The sequence below is a fragment of the Lagopus leucura genome, unplaced genomic scaffold (assembly GCF_019238085.1).
Source record: "Lagopus leucura isolate 7727_CA_CO unplaced genomic scaffold, USGS_WTPT01 Super-Scaffold_100001, whole genome shotgun sequence".
Lineage (NCBI taxonomy): Eukaryota > Metazoa > Chordata > Aves > Galliformes > Phasianidae > Lagopus > Lagopus leucura.
This window is the reverse complement of record NW_024962262.1, coordinates 27,270,048-27,296,531: the sequence shown is the minus strand read 5'-3', so window position 1 is coordinate 27,296,531 and position 26,484 is coordinate 27,270,048. Positions and strand designations below refer to the sequence as shown.

General features: G+C 40.0%; 1 protein-coding gene across 4 annotated transcripts; it reads left to right on the top strand.

The window, feature by feature from the left end:
• The first annotated feature begins 173 nt into the window (after positions 1-173).
• On the top strand, positions 174-25,802 carry OBI1 (ORC ubiquitin ligase 1). Of its 4 annotated transcripts, none has more exons than XM_042867854.1 (6): positions 174-282; positions 6,198-6,333; positions 9,716-9,807; positions 11,423-11,671; positions 14,692-14,780; positions 23,479-25,802. In XM_042867854.1, the coding sequence occupies exons 1-6, from the start codon at positions 211-213 to the stop codon at positions 24,980-24,982; spliced, it is 2,142 nt and encodes a 713-aa protein (XP_042723788.1). In that variant the 5' UTR covers positions 174-210; the 3' UTR covers positions 24,983-25,802. The 4 variants fall into 4 exon arrangements, with proteins under 4 accessions (XP_042723788.1, XP_042723789.1, XP_042723790.1 ...); XM_042867855.1 differs by lacking the exon at positions 174-282 and adding an exon at positions 6,765-9,004 and having other exon boundaries at positions 6,250-6,333; XM_042867856.1 differs by lacking the exon at positions 174-282 and adding an exon at positions 7,451-9,004 and having other exon boundaries at positions 6,274-6,333.
• The last annotated feature ends 682 nt before the right edge of the window (positions 25,803-26,484 follow it).

The following is a 26,484-nucleotide window of genomic DNA, read 5'->3' as shown; positions in this document are numbered from 1 at the left end:
GTGCCGTGAGGGCAGCCGTTAGGGCGGCGTTGGGGCTTCCCGTTGCTCCCGCCCGCCCCCCAGGGGAGCGCTTCAAAAGCGCGCGCGCTGCGTTCTACTCCTCCTCCCCAGCGCCGGGCGGCACTTGGCCTCGCTGGCTTGCCGTAGCGGGGCCGCCGGCGCGCTGCCTCCCGCTCGCTCTTCCGTGACTTCCGTGCAGGCGGCGCGGCGATGGCGCAGCACGGCCCGAGCGTCACGCTGTCCCTCACGCTGCCCATCACCTGCCACATCTGCCTGGGGAAGGTAACGGCCCCGTGGCGGCCGCTGCCCGGCCCTCTTCGCCCACACGCCGCTGGGGTGGCGGGAGGAAGGCAGCCGGCCGCGCTTGCTCGGAGGTGTCGCCGTACCCTCTGCGAACAGAGGGGCGATCCCGACTGGGGCTGGGGAGGATCGTGGCCGAGGGGCTGCTGGCACCGAGCGGGTGGGGGGAACCTCGCAGGACGTCTCTGGGAACCGTGAGGGCCGCGGGCCACGAGACGCCGTCCGTCCGTCCGTGTCCAACCCCTTCCCCCCCCACACACACACTCGAAACTCGGGCTGCGGGCGCAGTGCATTCGGAGTGAGGATTTTGAGGTTTTGTCTTCTGATAGCTGTGGGAGGTGGAGCAGCTTAGGATGCATGGCAGGTTTGTGTCCGAGGGCGGTGTGAGGCCGGTGGAACAAAGAAGTGTAGAACCCGCCGTGGTGGAAGTGTTCAGCGGAATTACAGTCTTTTGAGAAAGTGTTGTGATTTTCTGGCTTAAGAAGGTCGCCGTCACCTTTTCATCTCTTTTGGGTGGCAGAGAGCTGTTGGGTCTGTTTGGCTCTGAAAGCCCTTGGAGCCAGCTGCCATCGCTACCTGCTTTGCTTGTTCCTTTCTCGCTCCCCATTTCTCTTTCACGTTTTCTTGCATCCCAAAGCAAACCTCTTAAAACACATCAGCAATCACAAGTGAAGAAATGTCCTTTATGTTTGTACTGTGGTATTTACACCCGCTTTCTTTCTGCCCCATTTGGGCGTGCCTATGAGGCCTGTTCTGCTTGCCCAATGACCAAAGAAAAGGTGTGTTTGGTGCATGCAGCAGATATGGCACTGGTAGTGGCAGTAGTTGGACACCTCCCTTTATTCAGCTGTCCTACCTTGACAGTGCTGTTTCTGTCAACCCCGTGTATAGGCCAAGCAAGGCAGGAACGCAGTCCTCTTATCTCTTCTTTTGTGTTTTTAGTACAGAGGGAGGAGAACGTAAGTTTGCTGTGTATGTAATGCAGAGTGGATGCTCTTTGAAAAGGATTTTAAGTCTGACTGTGGTGATTTTCAACATAATCTAAACATGGATGTCCCATTCATGGAGGCATTCAAGGCCAGGCTGGATGTGGCTCTGTGCATCCTGGTCTAGTGGCTGGTGACCCTGCATATGGCAAGGGGATTGAAAAATATATGATCATTGTTGTCTTTTTCAACCCAGGCCATTCTATAATTCATTCATATTCTGTTATAAGCCTGCTAGCTCATTTCAAGCCATTGCTTCATTCTTCCTCATCACTTCTGGAATTGGCCAGGAATGGAGGTAGCTGGGTTTGTACTGGAAGAATTTTCCATGTTTTTCTTTCTTGATATCTTGCACTGAAATAATGTTTTAAAATTATGTAAGTGAATGAAGTATCTGTATAGAAGACTTTTGGATGCTTCCTTTATCAGATGCATTAGGTTTTGCCAAAGTTGTCTGCTGTGGCTGTCCTTTTTCTTTTAATACAAATCTTTGTCTCTAGCTTGAAACATCACAGAAAAACATCAGAAAAAACTCTTTTCAACAGTGTTTTTAAAAGGTAATAAAGGGCTATTAGCACAAATAACAGGCAAATCTTATCATCTTATAGAGTAGAGTAGAGCAGAAGGCGCTGCTGGGGTTAACAGGTTCTGGTACTTCTGTATTTTGTACTGTGGGCTTCAGATGGGATGTAAAGCCACCCTGCAGTCAGAATGTATCTACTGCTATCTGTGGAACTTGTAGGGGATTAGTGGCAAAACAGGGATTTCATTGTACATTGTGAGAAGTGTATAAAAAGAGAAGTAGAAACTCCTTCAGTATTGTCATCCACATGTTGTATTTAAAGAAGCTGAGTTCTTTCAAGATAGTCTGGGTTAACTTCTAATATTCATAACTAGCGAGTTGATCAGAAGCTGCATGAGGCCTTCAGGCATACTTGTTGCAGATTGACTGGAGGTCTCATCAGATTGATTTCAGCAGTGATTTGCTTGGGCTCAGGCATGAGGTTCCGTGCGCACTGAAATCTCTGAGGATGTCTAGGGGTTCATTCTCTGATATCAGTGTGCTTGTTTTCCATATGCCTGCTCCTCAGTTCATCTGCTTGAAGGTCCAGAAGAGCCTTCAGTGTGGTGTAAATGTATGCGGGATTTGATTTTGATCCATGGAAGAATCATATTGTGTGGGGAGGGAAAACTAGGACAATACTCAAATTTTCCTTAGCTAATCAAGCCTTTGCAAATAAGCTGTAGCCTTTCCAGTCACTGCAGTCGATTAAGGAACTGAAACTGTGCTGTAATTCAAGTAAAATGCTTTTTAGTAACATGTGTTGTGATCCCCACCCCCAGGCTTGTCACAGGCTCAGGAACTTGGTGAAGGGAAGTGGCACCCCCAGCCTTTGTGTTTCCTGATGACACTTCAGCAGCAGCTCCTTCTGCTGTTGCATGAATTGCTTTGTGTTAGTTCTGGGCTAACACAAGTATAAACTGCAGCCCTGAAATGAAATGTGTGAACGTATAAATCAGGAGCAGTGTCCTCTAGAGAGTAATAATTGTGACTTACAGTTGTAGAGTCGACATTCACTTGAAGAAGAATACATTCATGTCATGTTTGGGGTAACTGAGGGTCTCTTGCTCCCCTGTGTGAAGACCTACACTCTTAAAATGTGTTCTCCGATTTGGGCTACTGTATGTTATTCTTCTGCATATCAGAGCCATTTGTATAACTGTGCTCATATAATGGCTGGTTCTGGATGAAAAAGAAGAGCAACCAGAAAAAAAGTTTTGTTTTGTTTTGTTTTTCTTCTAGCTGCTGGTGGAAAGCTGCAGAAAGCTCTTTTTCTGGTAAAGAAAGCAGTAAATAAGAAGAGTGTATTTTTTATGTATCTATATTATTGAAATATTTAAATGTCTACAAAGCATTGCTATGCTAATGCTTGCATTAATCACAAAAAAAAAGTGTCCTTAATTAGAGGTGAAAATGTGCAGATGCTTGCAGAAGTCATTTAGTCTCTCTCTTTACACCTTCAGTAACTTGACATTCTGTTTGTGTATGGACAGTCCTGAGGTTCCTAGGCTGTCATATCAGGCGTTTTTAAACTGCTAGTAATCCTATAGTGTGTTAGAGGCATAGAAAGCAAATTGGAGAAGGAGCTGACAGATCTGGCTCTTAATTCGGATCTGTTGTATGTGAGTGGTAAAACACTTATAGTGTGTGCAACACTGATTGTGTAGGTATGATTACTTCAAGATATTTCTTACCTGTTTTCCAAAGTGGTTATTAGCTTTCTACTTACTTGATTTTTCTCTGCCAACATTTCATTTCTCTGTCTTAGCTGGACAGCTTTTCTAATAGAATGAATGAGGAAAACTGTGAGGCTGATGAGGACTTCCTTTGCAACTGAAAGAATTCTCCTGAGCTTGGGCTTCTAAGTGCTTAACAGATGCAGTGCAGCAGATGGAAGTAGTAGGTGCTGCTACCTCTGTGTATCAGAAGATGTTTATTAGGCAAAAATGGTGATAAAGTAATAACAAATATTTCTTTTACAGAACCTTAACATAGATATGAATGTCAAGTCTTATGAGATTTGAGAGTTTATATTACTGTAAGTTGTAACACATGCCTCAGTAAAGCATGGATATAAGGAAAAGTAATTTTCTTCTGTATCGTAGTTAGTCTGTGTCCCATACTTACTTTCAAACTGGATTTATAGTTAATCATAGAATCATTAAGGTTGGAAAAGATTTCTAAGGTTGTCTAGTCCAACTGTCCACGTACCACCAATACTGCCTCCTAAACCACATCTCTGAGTTCTGCATCTACCGTTTCCTTAAACACCTCCAGTGACACTGACACTTCCCTAAGCTACCTGTTCCAATACTTAACTACTCTTCTGGAGAATAAATTGCTTTTAATATCGAATCTGAACCTCCCCTGGTGTAACTTGAGGCCATTCCCTCTCATCCTGTTGCTAGTTACATGGGAGAAGAGGCCTACTCTCACCTCACCACAACCTCTTTTCAGGTAGCTGTAGAGAGTGATAAGGTGTCCCCTGAATCTCCTCCAGACTAAACAATCCCAGTTCCCTTGGTTGCATCTCATAAGACCTGTGCTCCAGACCCTTTGCCAGTTTTGTTGCCCTTCTCTGCACGTGCTTCAGGGTCTCAATGTCTTTCTTGTAGTGAGCAGCCCCAAACTGAACACAGTACTTGAAGTGCAGCCTTACCAGAACTGAGTATAGAGGGTTGATCACCTCCCCAGTCCTGCTGGTCACACTATTTCTGATGCAGGCCAGGGTGCTGCTGGCTTTCTTAGCTGCCTGAGCACACTGATGGCTTACGTTCAGCTGAGCTTCGACCAACACCCTCAGATCCTTTTCCACTATGCAGCTTTTCAGCCACTTCATCCCAAGCTTGTAGTTCAGGACCTGACACTGACACTTCATGTTGTTCAATTCATCCCATTGGCCTCAGCCCATCAGTCCAACCTGTCTGAGCCCCTCTGTAGGCTTTCCTCAGGCAGATGAACGCATCCCCTGAGCTTGGTGTCATTTGCATGTTTACTGAGGGTGCACTCAATTTCCTGCATCCAAATCGTCAGTAAAGGTATTAAACAGGATAGGCCCCAATATCAACCTCTAGGGAACACCATTCGTGACTAGTCACTAGTTGGATTTAACTCCATTCATTGCCACTCTCTGGGCCTAGAAATACAGACTGATAGTTTTTTTTTAACCAGACAGCATGTAGCTGTCCAAGCTATGGGCTGCCAGCTTCTCCAGGGGAATACTATGGAAGGCAGTGTTGAAAGTGTTAATGAAGTTTAGGCAGGCCACATCAACAGCCTTTCCCTCATCCACCTGATAGGTCACCTGGTCATAGAAGTAGGTATGAGGGTGGTAAAGCAGAAACTACCATTTGTGAACCCTTGCTGGCTGGCCCTGATCTCCTCCCAGTTGTCCCACACCTGCTGTCTGATCACACTCAAGATGATCTGTTTCATAACTTACTCCAGAGCCTATGTCAGGCCTGTAGTTGCCCAGATTCTGGTTACAAATCTTCTTAACGATAGGCATCATGTTCACAAGTCTCCAGTCACCTGGAACTTCCCTGCCTGACCAGGACCACTGAGAGACAACGGAAAGCAGCTTAGCAATCACCTCTGCTAGCTCCCTCAGCACCTCAGCCCAAATAACATTCAGTAATAACACAAAAGTTTGTTTACTCTGTTGTTTTGACAGGGAGGAGGGATGTTTCTTGAGAGGAACTATGTCCAATCTTCAAGCTGTCCCATTCTGTTCTAATGATGGGTAGCAGTACGTATCTTGCAGAGGGCTTCTTAAATGATCGTTGGTTCATATTTCTGGTCAGTATTTTTGGCCCATATCGTTTTAAAAAGTATATTTCCATAAAGCTGGTTTTATATACAGGCTAGAGATAATTTATAATGCTGTTCATTTCAGTGATAGCTCTCAAGGCAAAGCCTTGGTTGTTGCTAGGAGCTCTCTCTCGTTCCCTTCCTTTGGAAATGAGTGAACATATATGTTTCAGTCTCCCTCTGTGTGAGAATGTGATCTCATTTTGTTGGTATGGTTGGCTTCTCTTCTTGGAGATGGCTTTCACAGTGTGTATTAATGAGCACACAGAATTGAGGATCTCTAATTTTGCAGAGATGGTTGTATCTGTAGCACCACCTATAGTAGGGAAATTTGGTGCTTTAAGTCAGGAGACCACACCTAGTCAGAAACAGCAGTGTCACTTTCCTATTGGAAGTCTAGACTTGCTTTGAGAAGTTGGGATAGTATATTTTTATATTCTATTATCTGAAAGTGTTTTTAAGTATTCATAGCATCTTTCTGTTTGTTTGTTTGTTTTGTCTTTTTCTTTTCCCGCTTTTCTCCTCCTTGATGCTCAAAGGTCCGCCACCCAGTAATCTGTGTCAACAATCATGTCTTCTGTTCCATTTGTATTGAAGTCTGGTTGAAGAATAATAATCAGTGCCCAGCTTGCAGGATTCCCATCACACCTGAAAATCCTTGCAAGGAAATTATAGGTAAGGACAACTTGAGGCTTTGAAATAATGTTTACTGCTGGAGGACATTCTTTTGGGTCCAAAGATGTCTGGGTATTTTTTCCATCAAAGCATGATCTGCCTGGAAGCACGCGTAATAACTGTAAGATAAAAATTTCAAAGGCTGTGCATAATAATGACTTGGTTATTCAAAGGCAGAAAGCACCCCACCACTGCAGTTATTTTTTCTTTTGTAATCTTGGGTTGGACAATGACTTTAAGTGGATAAAATGAATCTCACTTCAGGTATCTTACCTGTGTGTTGCAGTTTAACCTAAGAGGATATCTTATCTCAGCATCTAGCCGAGAAATTGTGTACTTAAATCCACAATCTTAGAAGTGTATACTTTTTTTTCAAATATTGGTTGTTTTTATGTTTTTGTTTACCATGTCTTTTTTGCTTTATTTTTAAGAAAATGTCGAAGGTGCCTAAGAAAGACAAAGCTACGAAACTTGAATGAGGATACAAACTTCCTCAGGGCTGAGAAATACTGGAATCTTGACTTGACATAAAATACTAACATTGCTATATATAAATATATAAAATATATATATCTGAGCAGCCTTTAGAAAAATATGCTGTCGTGTGCTAAATAAATGTATGTGTGTTGGTTTTTATTGTGTACTTTTCTTCCTTTCTGTACTGGTTTTGGCCAGGATACAGCTCACTTTCTTCCTAGGAGCTGATGTAGTGGAGCGTTGTTGATTTAGGAAGAGAATGATATTGATAACATACTGATGTGTTAGTTGTTGCTGAGTAGTACTTATACTAAATCAAAGACTTCAGCTTCTTGTGCTGCCTCAGCTGTGAGAAGCTGGGAGTGCACAGGGAGCTGAGAGGGAACAGAGTCAGGACAGCTGACCTAAACTGGCCAAAGGGATATCCTATACCATATGACATCATACTGAACAATAAAACTAGGGCTGCCCTGGGCAGGGGTTTCCTCTGGGAACTGGCTGGACAGCAGTCGATGAATGTTGAGTTGTTGTGTTGTGCATCATTTGTTTTATATATTCTTATTATATGTTTATTAATGCTGTTATTATTATTTTCTCTTCCTTTTCTGTCCTGTATAATGGTCTTTATTTCAATCCACAGGTTTCTTTTTTTTTTCCTCATTCTCTCTCCCATCCCACTGAGAATTGGAGAGTGAGTGAACAGCTGCATGGTGCTGAGCTGCCTGCTGGGTTAAACTACAATAATCCTTTTGGTGCCCAGCATAGGGCTCAAAGGGCTGAGATAATGACAGATCTGACTGGAACATATAAACACAAATTTGTCACAATATTGATTTTCCTAATCGTCAAGTTCTGTTGTGTAGCACCTTACTTGCTGTATATTAAAGTTATCATTTTGCTGTACTGTATAATACTGGCCTGTGTTCTGACAAGATTACCAGTTGTGAGACTAATCTGTTTTTTTGTAGTCAGCATTGCTGTCATTTCCATATTTCATGATCCATCTTTCAGAAACTATTAACAATTAACACTTTTTACTCCTCAGGGAGCCAGTCTATAGTGGAGGTAAGAGGGACACTTTCCTCTGTACCTTCAGCCCTCTCTTTCTCCTTCTCTTCTAGGCCAGTTAAGTAGATCTTGAGAATGTTGAGTGTTCTTGGAATGTTCAGACCAGCATGTTCCTATTACTTTGTCTCCTGATTGTGTTCCAGGTCTTGTTTAAGGTTAAACAACTATCTACAAATATCTCCCAGGATCTGTTTCTGGGCTGGATGGTTATGAGTGTAGGATGGAATGGGCAGGCACCTGGAATGGTGGGCACCCCCATTGTTTTGGAACTTCTTCCTTGAACAAATGCAGGGTCCTTAAAAACTGGTAAAATGTTTGAAAAAGGTGTGCTATCGCCCTGGCAATTCCAAGGAGACACAAATCACTGCAATATACAGGAGCTGAGTCTATGCCTGTCGAGCTGCACTTAACACTGCTCTAACCCCTGCAACATGTCATGCAGCTGAACTGGAAAACCAACCCATGTAGATATCAGTTATGCTTGTAGACAAGGCGAAACAATGGATGCTGAAGTCTCATTTAGTAAGGAAAGAAACTCCTATGAAGAAGAGAAAGGAGGAGAAAGTGGATAAGACAGGCTACTGTGAAGCAGAGCCATCATAAGAACCAGAGGAGGAAGAGGCAGTGGTTATAAATAAGACAAAAAGCACCAAATGCCTGTCCCTACATGAGTTATGTGAAAAGATTTCAGCTGTCAACAAGGTGAGCACATTGTCACCTGTCTGCTCTGAGGCTGGGATAATGGGGCCAGGAGTCTAGATTTGGTGAGCTGCAAAGCCGGGCATTTGGGATGCTTCTCTATGGAAGGGGACATTGACAAAACAATTGGAAAATGGGAACAAACACCCATCCTCTGCAAGTGACTCCTGTCAGCACTTCAAGAAAGATTATTCCAAGATTCCCATTCATCAGCTGATTAATCAACAGGAGAGCCAAGCAGTCACGAACCAGACTCCCTTGCCCTTCAGTAGTCCCATATGGCCATTGCAATTGCATTGAAGTCCAGTGGAGTGTGGAAGCTGACAGTGGATTATCATGGCTTGAGTGAAGTCGTGCCACCGCTGAGTGCTGATGTACGAGACATGCTAGAACTACTGTGTGAGCTGGAGTCAAATGCAACCAAGTGGTATGCCACAACTGATATCTCCAGTGCTTTTCTCAATCCCTTTGGCAGCAGATTGCAGACCCCAGTTTGCTTTTGCTTGGAGGGGCATCCAGTACACCTGGAATCAACTGCCTCTGGGGGTGCAAGTGCAGCCCTACCATTCGTCATGGGCTGATCTAGGCTGCACTGGAACAGGGGGAACCCTGTTCAGGATGTGGCTGGGCATCAGTCAGGAGGTGGTGAGCAATTGCATTGTGCATCGTTTACTTTCTTTGTTCTTTTATCACTGTTATTATCCCTTCCTTTTCTGCCATATTAAACTCTTTATATCAAACCATGAGTTTTACCTTATTTTTTTCTGATTCTGCATCCCAGTGGGAGAAACAAACAAGCACCAGTGTGTGGAGCTTAAGATGCCTTCTGGTTAAACCACAATACCCTCCCTTATATTTGTTTTAACAGTGTGGTCTTAAATAAGGCATGAATCTGTCAAGGATAATACAAAGTTGAAAAAATTCAAATGTTGTCTTCCTGCTGTGAGACAGGATTTTGTCTTCTAAACATCACTAATAGATTCCATCTTAAGCTGTTTGGAAAATGTAAGATTGTAGTTTCCCATGGTAGTAGGTTGGTCCAATATTAGCTGTATTTGTAGCTGATAATATGAAAGACGCTGCAAGGTGGATTGCTAGTAGTAATAATAGTGGGTTTCTTTCTTCTGTGCTGCTTTAGGAGGAACAAGTGAAAGTGATCCTACATTTAGTCCAACAGTTAGGAAGCACCTACGTAAAACGAGGCTTGAATTGCTCCACAAAGAATATGAGGTAAGTACACGGGAGTGTTGTGACTTTCCAGATGAACTGCAACTGTTAAGTTACTGCATGCTACTGATCTTCCTACTTTGAGTCCTGATGTTTTTAATTTGAGCAGTGCTATATATTGAATCTACATGGACCTCAGTTGCATTAAAGCTGCACTTTCTAGCTGAGGCTAGGGGAGAGCATTTGCTGGTGGCTGGATAGATCCTGCAGTTTTACAATAATATTATGTCTAAGCTAGAGGTAGCCAACTACAGCCAGAGGCTGTGGAAATTCAACCACATCATAGTATGCATTTTTTTAATGGATATTGAATGTTGGGTACAAACATTTTCTGAATGATTCCCTGTTGCTTATGGAGTCTAAACTTCTTTTTAAATTCCCCTGGAATATTCTGGTGTAGGTGAACTTCACTATTGTTGCTTTATTGTGTTTTGTGGGAGTGGATGAATGTTTAGAAGTTCTTCAACTCTCTGGCTGGAAAAATATTCTAAGAACAAGGTTAAAAGGCATATAAGGAATATGCTTAGTTTATCTTCTCAGTTATTGTTTCCTTAGTAGCAGCAGTGTGAAGACATCTGTCTCATAGCAAGGAGAATGGGAGAAAGGAAACAGACACTGTATGTATCCTTAATGCAGGAGAAGTCTTTCTGAAAAGTTGGCCTGGAGCTCAGCTTCTTTCATAGAGGAGTCACAAGAAGGGAGTTTCCTTTGTTTCTTTTAAGTCAACTCCAGAGTCACACAGATGGGCATAGAATAACGTAAATATCTTCCAAAAGAAAAGAGAATCTATTTTAAAATAGTTGTGAGTTTTTTATTATTTATTTGGGATTTGTTTATTGGGGTTCTTTTTGGTTATTTTTTTGGGGGAGAGGATGGTAGAGGCTGATTGTATGGCTATGTCTTGGATTTATGTAAATGCCATAATGTGGCCTCCTTTAGTAATCTTAACATGAGCAATGCAAGTTGATTAAATAAAGCAATTAAGTTGGAGAAGAGTAAAGAAGACGTTTTCAGGATAAATTATATATTTTTTATCCCGTTAACAGTAGGCTTTTGCTTCTCTATGAGTCCAGATTGATACAGCCAATAGCTTTGTTCTTTGTTTTTCAGCCACTCCTTAAGTATTTCTACTCCTGTGCAGCTGGAGCAGCCTCTTCCAGGCAGTGTTCTGTCCATTTTAAATCTTGAGACTTTCAGCATCTGAACATGTAATGTTTCAGAGTGGCTCTCTCTTCTTGTTCTCAAATAACAGCAAATGAGTCAGCAGAGGACGACCTTAAGAACTCTCTTTATACAGGAAATCCTCCCACAGAGCACCCTAATAATAGATTAATGTTGCTGAATGCTTCGAAGCTTTTGGACTGCCCACCAGTTCATTCAGGGTCCTTTATGTAGTCAAGGGGTTCCCGTCACTAAAACCTCTCTATGCCTGAGTGTGCAAATTGATTAAAATCCTGCCTGGAGCACCATACATAAGCATACTTATTTTCATGAGTGAAAGGCGTGCATCTGGGCTTGCCAAATAACCAATGGATCTTTAGTGCTGTGGAAACTTGCCGGCATTATTTAATTAATCTCACACATTATTTTAATTCCTGTGAATTTCTGACACCTTTAGGATGAAATAGAATCCCTGCAAAAAGAAGTGGAAGAGCTGAGAGACAGAAATCTCAATTTACAGACGCAACTGAAATCTCTTCTGGATCCCACAGTACCAGCTTTGTGTTACCAAAATGAAGAAACTAGCCAATCAGCAGATGAAGCAAGTACCAGTGGCCCAGAAACCCCAGAAGAATGGAGCAAAAAGCTGAAAGCTGCCAATGATATATGTGAAAAAGTGATAGATAATGTAGAAAAGTTAAAGGAGGTAAAAAATACATTTCTTCATCCATCTTGAAGTACAGTTTTTGTGTTAGTTGAAGGGGTGAGAGCTGGTATGACCTCTGGATACTTTATAGATCCAGGAAAAAAGAGGGAAAAAATTGAATTCCAGTGGCTGTTGATGTATCATAGTATTTCCGTACAGCATTTGCAAGTGTCAGATATTATTGCTTGTTTTAGTGAGCCTTACATGTGGCTCTTCCTCAACTCCTCTGTCACTCTGTGACTGGGTAATTGGATTATAGTAATGCTTGTCACCAGTATTGATGGCCAGATTTTTCAGGCTTGCGATAATCTATATAATATATCTATTTTACAACATTCAATGACCGAACACAGTAGAGTTGGCTGAGACAGATTTTGCACTATTGCCCTCCTTACTAGCCAATATTTTTGGTGCAATTTGCTGAGACAGAGTAACTTGACCTGTTGACCGAAAATAGGCAAGCTTCAGCATTTTATAACCAGAGCATCCTTCACTGGAAGCCTGCAGCTTTTTCATGCAAAACTGAAGTTTTATGTTCAAGAACAATTTATTTTTTTTTCTAAGAATTAGTAGCATTTACACTTTCCCTCCGGTGCACATTACACCATTCTGTCATTGTTATGTTAGTTGTTAGTGTTAATGGAACACTTCTAGATTTGTATCTCTGTAATCTAAAGGAAATACTGGTCCTGACTAAACTAGATAAAAGCTTTGTGTATTAAACACTAAAATTGTGACCAAAGAGTAAACTCGAGTTTCCAAGATGAGCTTTTCCAATAGATTGGCTAGGCTTGGATTTCAGCTTTACAGGCAGAGACACAGCTGGCCTTCTGAGAGGATACTTCAGAAGCTTCAGAGTAATTTCTAATGGGCTAAAGGGTATTGCCTGGAAAGAGTTCTCTATTTTTCTTCCTTAGCATTAAAATGTAATGTCTCTTTTCTGTGGTAACAGAGGTTTATAACTCTTTTTCATAGATAAGATAAAATTGTAATATAGCAGAGACTGGGAGAGGAGGGATGGTTTGTTTTGGTTTGGTGTTTTTTCCCCCAACATAACTTCAGCCTTAGCAACAAAAGGTTTTTATGGAGTTTCTGATTTTAGTTAAGGATTAGATACAAATAGTGGCTTAGATGGGTTTTAGGGACCAATTCCAAACCTCTGATGTAGATGCTTTCTTTCAGTCTGTTGCTGCTCAATTCAGGAAATACATAAAATCACTTGGCTCTTTTTAGACCTCATTTGACTTCTGAAATAAGAGCGCGCTGACCAAATCCAGTCTGAACAGTAGAGAACTCTTTCCCACGTAAAATCAGTCTGGAGCCAGAAACTTCCTTATTCCCTAAAGTACCTGACACAGAAGCTTCAAATGTGCATCTCTTCTCAAGTGAAACAGTGCTCCTCAGAAGATACTGCTGCTGTCATTCTCTAAACCAGACTGGGGGTGGAAATGAGTCACCGTTATCCTTCAGTGTCCTAGGACAGAGACTTCCAGAGTAGGCATTGTAACTTTGAGGAGAGTCGTAGCAAATCTGAAAGTAGTGATACCAACACTGTGATAGAAATATTAGATGAAGCACACTCACTGATGGCAAGGTTATGTGAAATCATAAATCTTGATGCTACTGCATGGGGATATACCTCGCAGGTTATAGGCTTGGAGGTTAGAGCACCCTCTAGAAGGACACCAGGGAGATTCAGTTCTACCTTGCGACGTGCCAACTGGATCCCTACATAGCAACTCCACACAAGTTGTTCATCTTCTGTTTCACTGTGTGAGTGAGAGAACTGTGTCTCTGGAAAGAGTGAAAGGTCTAGGCCTTGTTATAAAACGGTTTGATGCTCCCAGATTCTTATTCATTTCCTTCAGGATGGCTTTTTGTTTCCTTATTTTTTTAATACACAATGGAGGAATTGACACACTAATACCAAAGCTCTGGGCTCACCCTTCCTATCCCTTCTGCACAATAAATCTCTGCTTTTTTTTGTTGCTGTTTTTTCCTCTGGGAATAACATTGGAATTTTTTTGAGTTTTGTTTATTTATTCCCCTCCATTTCTGCCCCAACATCCCGCGCTATCCTAGCCTTACCTGGGAAGTTTCTGGGAATATTTGTACGAGCGTTTGGAGTTTTTTGTCTCTGTTGTGCTGTTTGATGCTTCCAACGAAGGGCATTTCATTCATGAGCCTGTTTTCTTAGATCCTTTTCACGTCTAACTTGAAATTTAAGTATTCACTGGAAGCATTCTCTAAGCGAGGCCATGAATTACAAGTCCTGAATTGGTGCAGTTATCTACATACAGAGATTGAGTAGGCTATTAAGTACAAAGAGTTTTTTCTACTTGTTAGGATGGTGGCACTCATTGTTCTGAAACACGGCAGCAGGAAAACTTCTCTTTATATGAAGTACCTTGTTAACAAGAGCGTCTGCTGAACTGAGAAGAAGGAATTGACCTCAATTCAAGGAGTGAGAAGAGTTGTGAATCAGGAGGTCTTAGAAGAAAGTAAAGAAAGACTGCAAATAGCTTGTCATAATGGATTTGCATCCATAGGATAACTACTTTAAAAACAAGAAGCCAAAAAAAAAAAAAAAAAAAAGCCCAAAGTAATCTTAATCTAATTTGGGATGGAGGAAGCTGTTCAACATTAGTTTTGCTGATACCTGCACATTGTAATGTTAATGTACTTAACGTATTTAGTCATGGGGAAAAAAAACATGGAATTGCCATTAGTACATCTCCTTAATGACTTTCTGTACTAACTAACATAGCAGTGTTTATTTCCCTAGATAGGACACTTGCAGTGTATTTTGGGAATATAAATTAAAAATGTCTGTTCGCTATTCAGTTTTGCAAGCCATTTCCCATGATGATTTTTAAGTGGTGTCCCTGTCTGAAGGCTGTTTCCTGCTTTCACATTTCTAGTTCTGTCTCTTTAAAAAAGCAGAAACAGCTTGTCCTATAAATATTAGAAGTCATTTCTGTTTTATTGTATACTTATTTTTTTCCTTTTCTTTTCCTTAGGCAAATAGGAAACTGAGCATGGAGAACAATAGCCTTTTAAGAGAGAATTTGCGACTAAAAGCTGAAGTTGATAGTAGATCACCCCAAAAGTATGTGAATATTTTAAAAGTTGCTATATTTTATTTATAGACTCTTTAACTGTTGTAGGGCTTGAACCTAAAACTCTGGTGGTATACACAGCATTACATATATGTCACAAGGTGGACTTTGGAGTTTTCATCCTCGCAGACTTAGGTGACAAATGCAACTTAGAAAGTAGTGGCAAGTCTACAGTAAAGGAATACGTGCTGACCACAAATGCTGCTGTTCTGTCCGTCTTGTACTGGAGAACTGGATCTATTACTTGAATTCTACTGTTAACTTATTTTTCATTACTAAGAAATTTCATTTAAATCTGACATCTTTTTGTTAAAGTAGGTTTGTTACTGTGAGCCAAGATTCTGTTGATTTATATTTGGTTGGTTTGGGTTGTCCTTTCTTCTTTTTGTTGCCTTCAAAATTTGTTGTATGAACTGAGGCTGCTCATTCAATGAATGTTCCTAACAGCCTTTATCTGAGCAAGATGCATAGATAGAATCAGGCTTCTGCAGCATAAGGATATCATTCCCAGAGCTGATGTCTGCTTGATACTTCTAAGCAGTTCAGCATCAACGATGACCTCAAACAGCAGAAACTGTTTCATACCAATTACAGCTGTGTGTGAAGTCTGTCTCCTTGGAAGTACTTTGTGAAGCAAAGCAATCATATTTTTTAAGATTGTGTCTTTGAAAGCTAAGAGCAGCATTAGTCAAAGGTTTATATAGTGCTTTTGGGAAAGGGGGCTAGGGGGACCTTAGTAATGTCAGAGAAGAGCTCTCTGGATTTTGTTGTAGCTCAACTACCTTGCTGGAAGATGAAATTATTCCTTGATAGAGAGCTTCCTTGCTAAGCTATTAGTTGTTCAAGGCCCCAAGAGGGCAGATGCATGATCCTTATTTGTAAATGTATAAAGGTACATTTACTCTCATGTCCACTAATAAAGGAGATGGAATGCTGTTAAAGATCTTGGCAATGAAAAGGGATTTAATGGCAAGAAATACCTTTCCCCTGTAAGAGTTGAGAGGAAGTTGGTGAGATAGCAAACAGATGCAATTAAAGTAATCCTAGAAAAGATGAGTTAGAAGAGACCAGATCATTTACCTTTATTCTGTTTTACTAAGGTCAGGTAAATTCCCCAGTGGAAAGAATTTCTGTTCTTCTAACTTGTTCATGTTTTACCATCCTATTTGTCAGAGAGATGAGTTATCAAGGAAGGAAGAACAAGACTGTTGCATACTGGTTACTTTACCATCTTTTGTCCGTGCAACCTAAAAAGAATAGCTGATGACTTTCCTCTTTGCAAGTATAAATAATAGCCAAATGTTACTAGAAGCTGGACAGAGCAGGCCTCTTTCACAACCCAGATGCCAGCTAGATTTGCCTGTTCATGTCTCTGAGAACTCTTTTTAGCCTCCGTAACAAATACATCGTTCCTGTATTTTAGGAGTGATTTTCTGCTCATACTAAGCATGGAAGTTAAACTGACTGAGGAACAGTTCAAACACTTTAAAAAGTGTAGACAGTTTCAAGTCTGTACCCTACAGCTGTTATCTTCAACTTTGGTTTCATTTTGACTTAGGTGGTTTACTACAAGTATTTAAGTATATTCAAGGAAGAAATTGGGCTGGAAGAAATCCTACAGCACATTGAACGTAATATTTTTTTATGTGCCATGTCTATACCTTTTCAGTCCTTATTTTCTAGACTGAATTCATCCAGTTCTTCTAGATGTGTGACTTAGGAGGAAAAGCGAGCATCTGATTTAGATGGTGTTGTTCTACTGTCTGTGGTTTTCAGAAGCATAGAGCTGGATACAAGACTGTAAATGAGGCCTCAGTAGCGCTGAGTGGAGCAGAACTTTTGCCTTGATACAACATTCTTTTATCTTGCAGTACTGTTTTTATTGCTTCATTTTATCTGACACTCCTAGCATGAGTGGCTAGTACTTGTTCTGCTAAACAGCTACTGAAAAAGTTACACTGCTACCTCATGTTGTATTTCTGCTGCAGTGTGTGGAACTTGACCCACTTACTGGCTTTCCTCAGGTGGATGTTTTGATGTTTATGTCAAACTTTAAGTAATCACTTTGAATTCCAGTCCCATGGCAGGAAGTCTCTACCATCTTTGTGTTGCTAGCAGATTTTATAAGTGAGCTCTCTTTGATCCTTGTGGTCGTTAGTGTAGTCAATATTGAGACCAGACCTAAGGGCAAACTTTGATACCCAATATTGAGGTCTTTAAACTAAGCTTTATATGCTGAACAGCAGTTGCAATAACTTACCTTGCTTATGAAATCAGAATTTAAAGAATTAACACAAAAACCCAACAACATCACTGTAATTAAACTATTTTTTGCAGATACACTGTTTTGCTAATGCAGTTGGGTTTGATGTACTTTATTCAGAGGTATTCAGGTGTAATTTTTGGGGAAAGTTCCTGAATGATACTCATACAGTTCAAATCATCTAATAAGTTAGATAATTATAATTTACTGTCACAACCATTCTTTTGTTTGTCATATTTCTTAATGAGCTTTGAATTGCTAGATATGGATTCATGCTTAAACAACTAGCTAACTTACTAGCTAAAATTTGAATCTGATTGTTTGGGAAAGACTCTCATTATTCAGTTCCCTTGACCAAGATGTAATACAGCTTAATAGTGCTGATGCTAAATATTGTAACTAAAATCATTTGATTAGGCTTTGCTTTATAGCAAAGGAAGCACTGATAGCAAATGAATGATCCCTTTGTAATGTAGGCTCTACATCTGACATCACAGGGAAAAAAAATACAGTTTAGCCTTTTTCAGTAATCAGTAGAGATCTTTTATCATAATCTTGAGTTGTTTTTTCTTTGATTATATCCATTATAACCTACTGAAAAATGCAGCAATGGCAGATTTTTACAAAATTTTTCATTATGTTTATTGATTCAGTTTGTTTGTTTGGTTTTGTGTTTTCTGTTTCTGAAGCAGTTTTGCTAATAGATTCTCAGACCCAGAATTTAATTTTTGGGCAGAACAGTTGAGAAGGCTGACTTTCACCGAACCATTTCATAGTTGGAATATAAACCTGAAAAGCAATAGAGATAAATTTCTTGATCAGATTCTTGTCAGAGACCCTTGTTAGTCACCCATTTCTCAGGCAAGTCAGATTGTTTGGTAGTTACTTGCTTGCTCTTTACTTGTTCTTCCTCTCAAGGATATTTTTGTCGCTTGTTTTTCGGGTGCAGAATGGTACAGAATGGGAAAACTAAAGCTTAAGTTTGCAGGATGATGAAGCCCTGCTACTTCCAACTCTGCTTAAAAATAGAGGACTCTTAGGTCAATTGGCAAAGCACAGTGGATTCTAAAAGCATTTTTGGCAAAGGAATGTTTGCTTTTTACCTGAAGGAAAATAACTAGCAAGTCCATCTGCTCCAGGGTACAGTGCATTTTATGAATGGTTAGATTCAAATTAGCTTGTATCAGACTCTTAGGCTTCCTAGGATTCTTTTTCCTAAATATTTAATTTCTTCTGCCAGTTAAAATCCCAGTATGAAAAACATGCTGAAAATTGTTGCATTATCCATTGGGGGTTTTGTTTTGTTTTGTTCTGTTTAGGTTGATAATTTTTTTTTTTAACCCAGATTTATTTTTTATCTTGTCTAGCTTTGTGGCTTTGGGTATCTGCGTACTGAAATCTAAGGCTTTTGGCTTTTTAGATCATTCTGTGTAACATTTACTTTTTATTCAGTTCAGTTTCCACTCATATCAGGCAATTCAATTCAGCTTGTAAGTGAGCCTACCTATTGGCTTCTTGTAATCTGCATCCAGGGTGCAAATATCTTCTTGAATAGAAAGCTGGGCTACTTTCAGTTTCCCAGCAAGCTGGCTGTCCCAGAGGAGTGGCTGTTTTCAAAGAACTTGCTCCTCTATAAGCTTACGAAATAAGCTGTAGCAAGTGTTCCTCGTGCTTCCTTAAAGAAGATGTTGCATGCCTTCTTCTGTGAGCCAGTCTTTCCTGCAAAATGAAAGCAATGGTAGACAATACCCAGGGCTTTTTATTCAGTTGAACCAAATTCTGTTGTTGATGTTGATGCATTTTTCTAGTGTAAGTTGTGAAACAGAGAAAAATACTTGAGGTCTCTCTCTTTTCTTACTGTTTGCTTGCTAGAAAAAACAAAACAAAACAAAAAAAAAACTGCCTTCTAACAGTAAGTGTTTCATACTCGCCTGTATAAATACTACACACTGCTTTAAGGAGATTGCATATAACCTGGGACATTGTCAAGATGTTGCTGCAGTTGGCCTTTCATAGTTGGTGTAGAGAGTGACTGCAAAACTCATCCATCTGTATCTGATACATGAAAAGAAAGACTGTAAATCATGATACTGCTTTCAGATGTTTTGTTGTCAGATTTCGTAGCTCTTACTTCCCTTCTAACTGCAAAATCCAAATGAAACTTGTATGTCAATGATGGAACTAGGTATGGTTGTGCACTCTGATATTGCTTATGTCAGTCTGTGACAAGCTTTGAGTGCGTGTTGTCGCTGCCCACTTCCCAGCCTTTGTTTCTCTTGGAGGAGGCTGATGTTAATGTTTCTGAGCCTCATAGCATTCCCCACTTTGGACCATCAGGTGATTAGAACGGAAGAGTCATCTGCCATGATATCTTTGCAGACCTAATCTTTTGTATATGCTTATATAGGGAAACTGTCTTTGCTGCAGTTGTTTACTGTACAAAAAAAAAAATAAAAGTTAATAGGAAGCTGTGTAGGTTTGAAGCTGATTCATATGGAGTTAAGGGCTAAACTGAACAGGCAGTCAGTGGTCATTAATATGTGAAAATAAAACTTTAAAGTTGAATTCACAAAACTTACAGATATTGGGAGAAGAAACAACTGCAAATCTTTTATCTTTTATGAGGAGAGAGACTACTAAAGCATGCAAACTGTTCCTAAATTGATATCTTCGAGAGCATTCAAACATAATGAAGGGAAAAGCTTTGAGATAATGGAAGACAGTTGCTCAAATATTATAATTATGTTAGTTCTTGTCCACTGTAGATGAGCAAACTGCTAACTTTGTTATTGATGGTGTCAAGTTAAGTTAAAATGCTTCTCAGACTGACTGAGGAAAGGTCCTGAAATACAGAGTTTAGGTGCTCATCTAGGCATCCAGTGTTACCTCAGACACTAAACGTCTCCAGTACATCTGTCCGTGGTTGGCAGTTGTGATACAGGAGCTATAGAAATTTCTCTGTCCTTCAGAGAGATAACAGGAGGCCAGCAGTTACTTAAAAGACCTTTGGCCATTTAAAATATGACTAGATGCCATTTTGGGAGATCTAAATTCTTACTGAAACATTTTTATTTACATTGAATATCCATTAACTACTTTGGTCTTTGTGCTTGAAACAAACGTAGTGAGATACAAATGGGCTGTTTAAGAGAGATTACTAGCGAACAAGTCCTCAGCACTGAAAATGCTTGGTCAGTGCCAGAAAAAGTGGAAAGGGCTCATTGTCGTGTGTTGAATACCTGAACTTCTACTGATGGATGTCTTATCTTGTTCCCAAGTGTGAGCATGATTCTGGTACTTTTGGGGAAAATAATGTATCAAAATATCAGGCCAATTTTCATTTATTTTCATATAACTGTTCTGTATTTTGTTATCATCAACAAGGTACAGCTTGGGCTATGGCGCAGCTCAGTGTGTATCTGAGGAGAAAAGAAGAGGAAATTGCTTAAAGTTGGTCTGATTAAGGAGATGGAAAGGGTTCTGGCTTCTTCAGGCAAAATATGTCTTCGGAGCTGTGAGCCAACGTGCCGAATCAGTTACTAGAATACCTCTGTCATCCTCTAGTCTAGAGTGGTTGGTTTAAAAATACGTGCATTGTAATGTGGCTCTTAAAAAAAGCCATGTCCTTGAAAAAATTGGGAAATAAATGCATTCAAGTCTCTAAACAGGAGCAAGAAGGCATCTACTACTTTGGTGTTTAACTGCAAAGATTGTATTCGTTATGTCTGATGCTCCATTTCTTAAAACTAAAATTCCCAAGCACATCCCTCTACAACAATTAACATATTAGTGATGCTATTTGGTTTTGAACAGCATACTGTATTTTTTTTAACCTGAAGACACTTGTTATAAAAGTTGCACTCGAGAATACTCTTCATAAGCAAATCTGAGGCTGTCACTAATGCTGTTTGCATTAAATAAACATATTACACCATTCTTCCATTAAAAAGGAGTTGCCAGGTATGCATATAAGTGTAAACACGTTTAATTTTTATGTCAAAGTGTGTGTTACAGCAGACCCCAGAAAATCCTGCTTATTCTGCATGATAATTTTTTCCCATCTCTCACTTGGCTCTTAAAATAATGATGTGTTGTTGTACCTTTATTAAGCAACATATAGAGTTGATTTCTGTAAGGCTGCATGAGAAAGTCTGTTAGAGAAAGGCAAAATAAATACTTCTGGATGTTGCTCGGACTCTGCCATGCTGTAGAGGCTATCTCAATACTTTCGACCAAAATCTGAGTTCTTTTTACTGAAGGGGAAAATAAACCAAAGTGTGTTGCATGTGAGGATGCTTATTTCATTGTAACCTCCTCTTCACCTGAGAATATAAGTAAAACATTGCTGAACTCCCTATGATTCTGTTTTTATCTAATTTCATAGAATCACAGAATCACAAGGTTGGAAACGACCTGCAAGATCATCTAGTCCAACCACCCTCCCATTCCTATCAGTGCCACAAGCTACTAAACCATCTCTCGTAGCTCCTCATCCAGGCGCCTCTTGAACACTGCCAGGGATGGCAACTCCACCACCTCCCTGGGAACTCCACCACCTCCCTGGTGGTAACATATGGAAGAAGGAGGAAGTCTTGTACCATTTTTCTCCCATTTCCCTGTTGAATGAAACCGGAAATGGAAAAACTGAAACAATTAAATCAGAAAACTTGTTACACGTAGAATGAGCAGAAGAGAGATGGGCTACTTTCATTTTTGTGAAGACAGTGGTAATTGACTAGAGCTAATTTGTGGTAACTTGCCTTGGTATAAGTTCCCATTAAGTGAGTTGCTTTGGCAGAAAAATTCTTACCACGTCAACACTCTTATTCCAAGCAGTGAACTGATACCTCGTGCTTTTATATCTACACAGTAGTAATATCAAAAGAATGTGGAATTTGGACTGCTTTGATTATAAAAGTGGTGTAGTAGCAATTCTGTAAAAGAAATTATGTAGACTGTGGTGCAAACTTTACTACCACTAAGTCCTTTCAATATGCAGAAGTAACTGAATGGTGGAATATATCAATAGATCTAGTTGCTCATGCCCAACTTGTTCAGGGCTTGTGATGCCCCTTATTCCTTTCTCCCATTTTTGGTGTGACCACATTGCAGTTTTCAGCACAGAGCAGTCTCCTGCTGCTTTATACTGAGTTTAGTTCCTTGCTGGAAATGCATGCTAGGATTTACGGGTATTTCACCAGCGTAATCGTGGGGCACAGATATGCTTCCTTCATACCTTGTTGGTCTAAAGGTTACAGTGAGAGCATTTAATGAAAGGGTACGAAAGTGGAATTAGGAAGTTTGTTGGGGAAATGTAGTGGGAATTCCCTGTTAGTTAGTGATTCCTAAGGAAGTACAGACAAAGAAATGGGGTGGAAACAGTCTTTGTGCTGGAAGAGTGAATATGAAGTTTTGCAATGATGTGGATCTGCAAGGTGGAAAGTAAGATAAGCCAAAATCGAGAATTGTCATTTATTTGTGATATAAAACCACGTGTGGCAGAGTTTTAGGGTGGCTGCAGGTCCTTTCCGCCTTCCTAATAATACCAGAACTTTGTTTTACCTTTCGGTAGATTGAAAGCCTTGGATGGAGCAGGAAATTCCCTGGTGCCCATCTGTCAGTGACAGGTTAGAATTAGTCAGGGCATATAGCTGAAACCTTCACCTGCCCTCTAGGGAAGGTCAGGCTTGAAAGCTGGTGGAGGATGGGGGGGAAAGATAGGTCTGTATCCTTGCAGTTCAAAATGTGCTCAAGCTGGAAGCTCACAAACATACAATTTTAACAAACCACAAGTGGCACTTCTTTTGTACTGGAGTTGAGGAAGAAATTAGATTGTTCCAGCTGTAAAATTTGAAGAAAAAACAAAATAGCTCTGACATAAGCAGAAGTACCATTTATACGGTGGCTGAAGAGAAGCTGTATATGTAATAAGAATATAATTGAAATGTTCTGCATAAGTATTTAAAACACCTCAAATGACTAGTGCTATTCCTGAATTTTATATTGGCGTTTTGTATTTGACAAGGTGACATTGTGTAGGAATTGTATTGTAAAACACTGCTGTACTGCAGGAAAATGATTGAATGTAAATATTTCAAGATGTGGACCACTGTTCAAATGTTATCATAAATCTTTGCCATTGTTTTAGGGGATAATTCTTCATGCATATTTGAGTTGAATTGATGGAACCAGCCCCTGGAAGGGTAATCTGCTTGTTATTACCTTACTACTACTAATAGTTTAATTCTGGCTTCTCAGGGCTTCACTGTAACCTATACATTACATATGCAGATTTATTTATTTTGTTCTATGATTAGCTGAGAACTGAAACTGTCGCTTTTGTTTTCAAATTAACACAGTAGAAAAGCACCACGTCTTTTTCCAACTTAATGTTTTTGGTTTTTTTTTCCTTCTTTTTCTTACAGGTTTGGTAGGTTTACCATAGCTGCGCTGCAGTCCAAAGTAGAACAAAGCGAACGTGAAATGAACCGTCTAAAAAAGGCACTGGAAAGAAGTGATAAGTATATAGAGGAAATGGAGTGTCAGCTTTTACAGCTGAAAAGTGCAGGTGAAGGAACTCAGACTATAAGTCCTGTTAGCGAACAAGCACTTTCTGCAGATGCTAAAGGAACTGAGAGCAATGAAGATACTACATGTTCAAAAACCCAGGTTGAGGAGAAAAAAGCTGTGACTACCAGCCAGAGTCCTGACAATCTTGAACAGCTAGCAGACAGTGGAACATGTTCAAACTCTTTGAGTCAGGATGGTTCAGATGGTTCAAATACCCAGAGTATCCAAAAGAAAGAATTGTTTCCAGGATGTCAGGGAGTCCATCTGGATGAAAATAGTACAAGTATGGATACTTGCTTAGAACAGCAGTGGAATAAAATTGAGGAATGTACCCCATATAAGGATGAAGAACTTTATGATCTTCCGGCACCATGCACTCCTTTTCTGTCCCTTAGTCGCCTTCAGTTGAACACTCCTGATGGAAAAGAAAACATGGAGAAAACGTCAACATTCTTGAGAAAGCTGAAATTTGAAGAGTTTTGTGACACTTCAGATGACTGCAGCAAAGATTCTCGAAAGCACAACACAAGCAGTGAAAAGAAGCTAAATTGCTTTTCTGTGGGAAAATCAGGTTTTTGGGGCACTGGCCCAAATAGGTTCACAGACAACTTAGATTTCGATGAATCAGCGCAAAATTCAACAGCTGGTCAGTCAGATGAATCGTCATCAAAGTCCAGTGATAAAACAAGTTCATGCTTGCCTAAAAGGTTACATACTCTCTGCTCTTCGGAAATGAATCGCACAAGAACCTCCAGTGAGGCATCTATGGATGCTGCCTACCTTGATAAAATTTCTGAGCTGGACTCGATGATGTCTGAATCAGACAATAGCAAGAGTCCATGCTATAATTTTAAGTCCTCTGATCTTGATAATTCTTCAAAGTCAACAGAGGGCTCTAAGCTTCTGGATGAAGCTGAGAAGAAACTGGAAGGGATGAATGAAGAACAGAGTATGAAGTGCTCAGAAGCAAGCGACCTATCAGTTCTATCAGTTGACAGAACTGGATGGAAACCTGCCATGTTTTCTGTCCTATCCCCATCTAGACTAGATGTGAATGACCACTTTCCACTATTTACAGGCCCAAATGTAGTAGCTAGTGAAATCAAACCTCCAAACTGCTTGTTTCAAAGAGAGTTTTCCCAGAGCCTGCTATTCAGTAACTCCCAGAGGCTGTTTGAGGAACAAAAGTTTGAATCATGCTTTTTAAAGATGTCATCTGACCTACACAATCAACTTAACCCTCCTTGGGTGCCTTCCTTTATTGCTGAAAAGAAAAATAAAAATGCCAGTCAGTCGACCAAGAGGAAAATTCAGAGCAGCCTTTCCAGTGCTAGTCCGTCAAAAACTACCAAAAACTGATTCTGTGTGGAAATCAAATGTGGCTCAAAGTCATCAAACTGCAAATGTTTAGTATTTACCAAGTGAACTTGCTTTTTTTTAACGATTTCCCTGGAGTCTGATCCTGCTTTCTTCTGACTGAATGAAAACTGAACATTCCATTGCCCATTACAAGCTCTTTCCTAGGAAAGAACCATTCCAGATCTCTTCTTTGGCTGGAACATTTTGTTTACTTGGAATTTTTATGGTGTGTTTTTTTTCTTCTGAATTTTCAAGTTTCATGATCTTCCAGTTGCTAGCACAGTGTATGGCTCCCTTGAGCAGACCAGTTTTAAGTGATCCTGTCAAATCAGTCATTTATTAAGAACTTGCTGTAAAGGTTACATTTTCCTTTCACATTTTGTGCGTGCAAGGCAGCTACTGGCTATATATCCTATGGATTCATGAAATTGCTATAAAACAATGTCCGTTTTGCCATAAAACTTGCCTCCAAGAGGAAATCTCGCTGCTTAGATTGTTTCATGGCACTGTACTGTACCAGAACTCTTGTTTTAAGTAGGTATAAGGTAGCAGCCTTTTTCATTTCAGGGTTGCAGTAGTTCAGTTAGAAAACATTGCTTCTTTAACACTGCAAATATGGCTTGTATTTTTTGAAGTTAAGCACAATTTTTAATTTAGTTCCCAAAAAGGGTTGTTATTCTAAATGTGTTCAGTATGCCTGCGTAGACCATAAAAATGGGTTTGTATGCTAATGACTTGTTTATCTAATGTGCACTGAACATTTTACATTAATACTGTACCATTTTACATTAATACTGCATGCTTTTCTATGTGAATTGAATAAAACATGTTATAAGCAATGTAATCCTTGATGTTGTCTCTCAAATGTAGTATTAGCAAAAAGGAAAAAAAGGAATTGAGAAACTTTTTTTTTTCTTTTTTCCATAATTTGGAAGATAACCTGAGTTTTGTTAAATGTAAATGTAAGCTTGTTCACAAAAAAATAAAATCTCCCTTTCTCCTCCTTGTTAGATGTATTACCATTCTAGTGTCAGCATCAATACAGTTGATGGAAATGGCTTTCAGCCTCTCTGGAGGTGACTCTTCCATAAAGTATTGCATAGGTCAACATAATGTGATGGCCTAGTACAGGCAGGAGACCTAATTAAGCAGCAGAGCAAAATTGGTTTCTTTGCATTATTGTGTTTTAAGGGGTTTTTGCCATTTTGTTCGGTGGAATTTTTTTGTTTGTTTTTTTGTTGTTGTTTGTTTTTTTATGGGGAGGTGGTGGTGAACTTTTTAAATTTTTTTCAAGGGCACATTTAGCTCTAAGATTCCATTTTTCTTTTTGTGCAGGCCTCTGATGGCATTTTTTACAAGTAAAAATCCTTGATTTGTCAATACACATGATATGAAAAATCCATACGCTGCCTTTTGTCCCCTTGAAGAGAGTGAAGGCAACTGGAAAATTTCAATAGACTCTGTCTGGCTCATCTTTTGCAAAGTTAAGCATTTGAACAAGA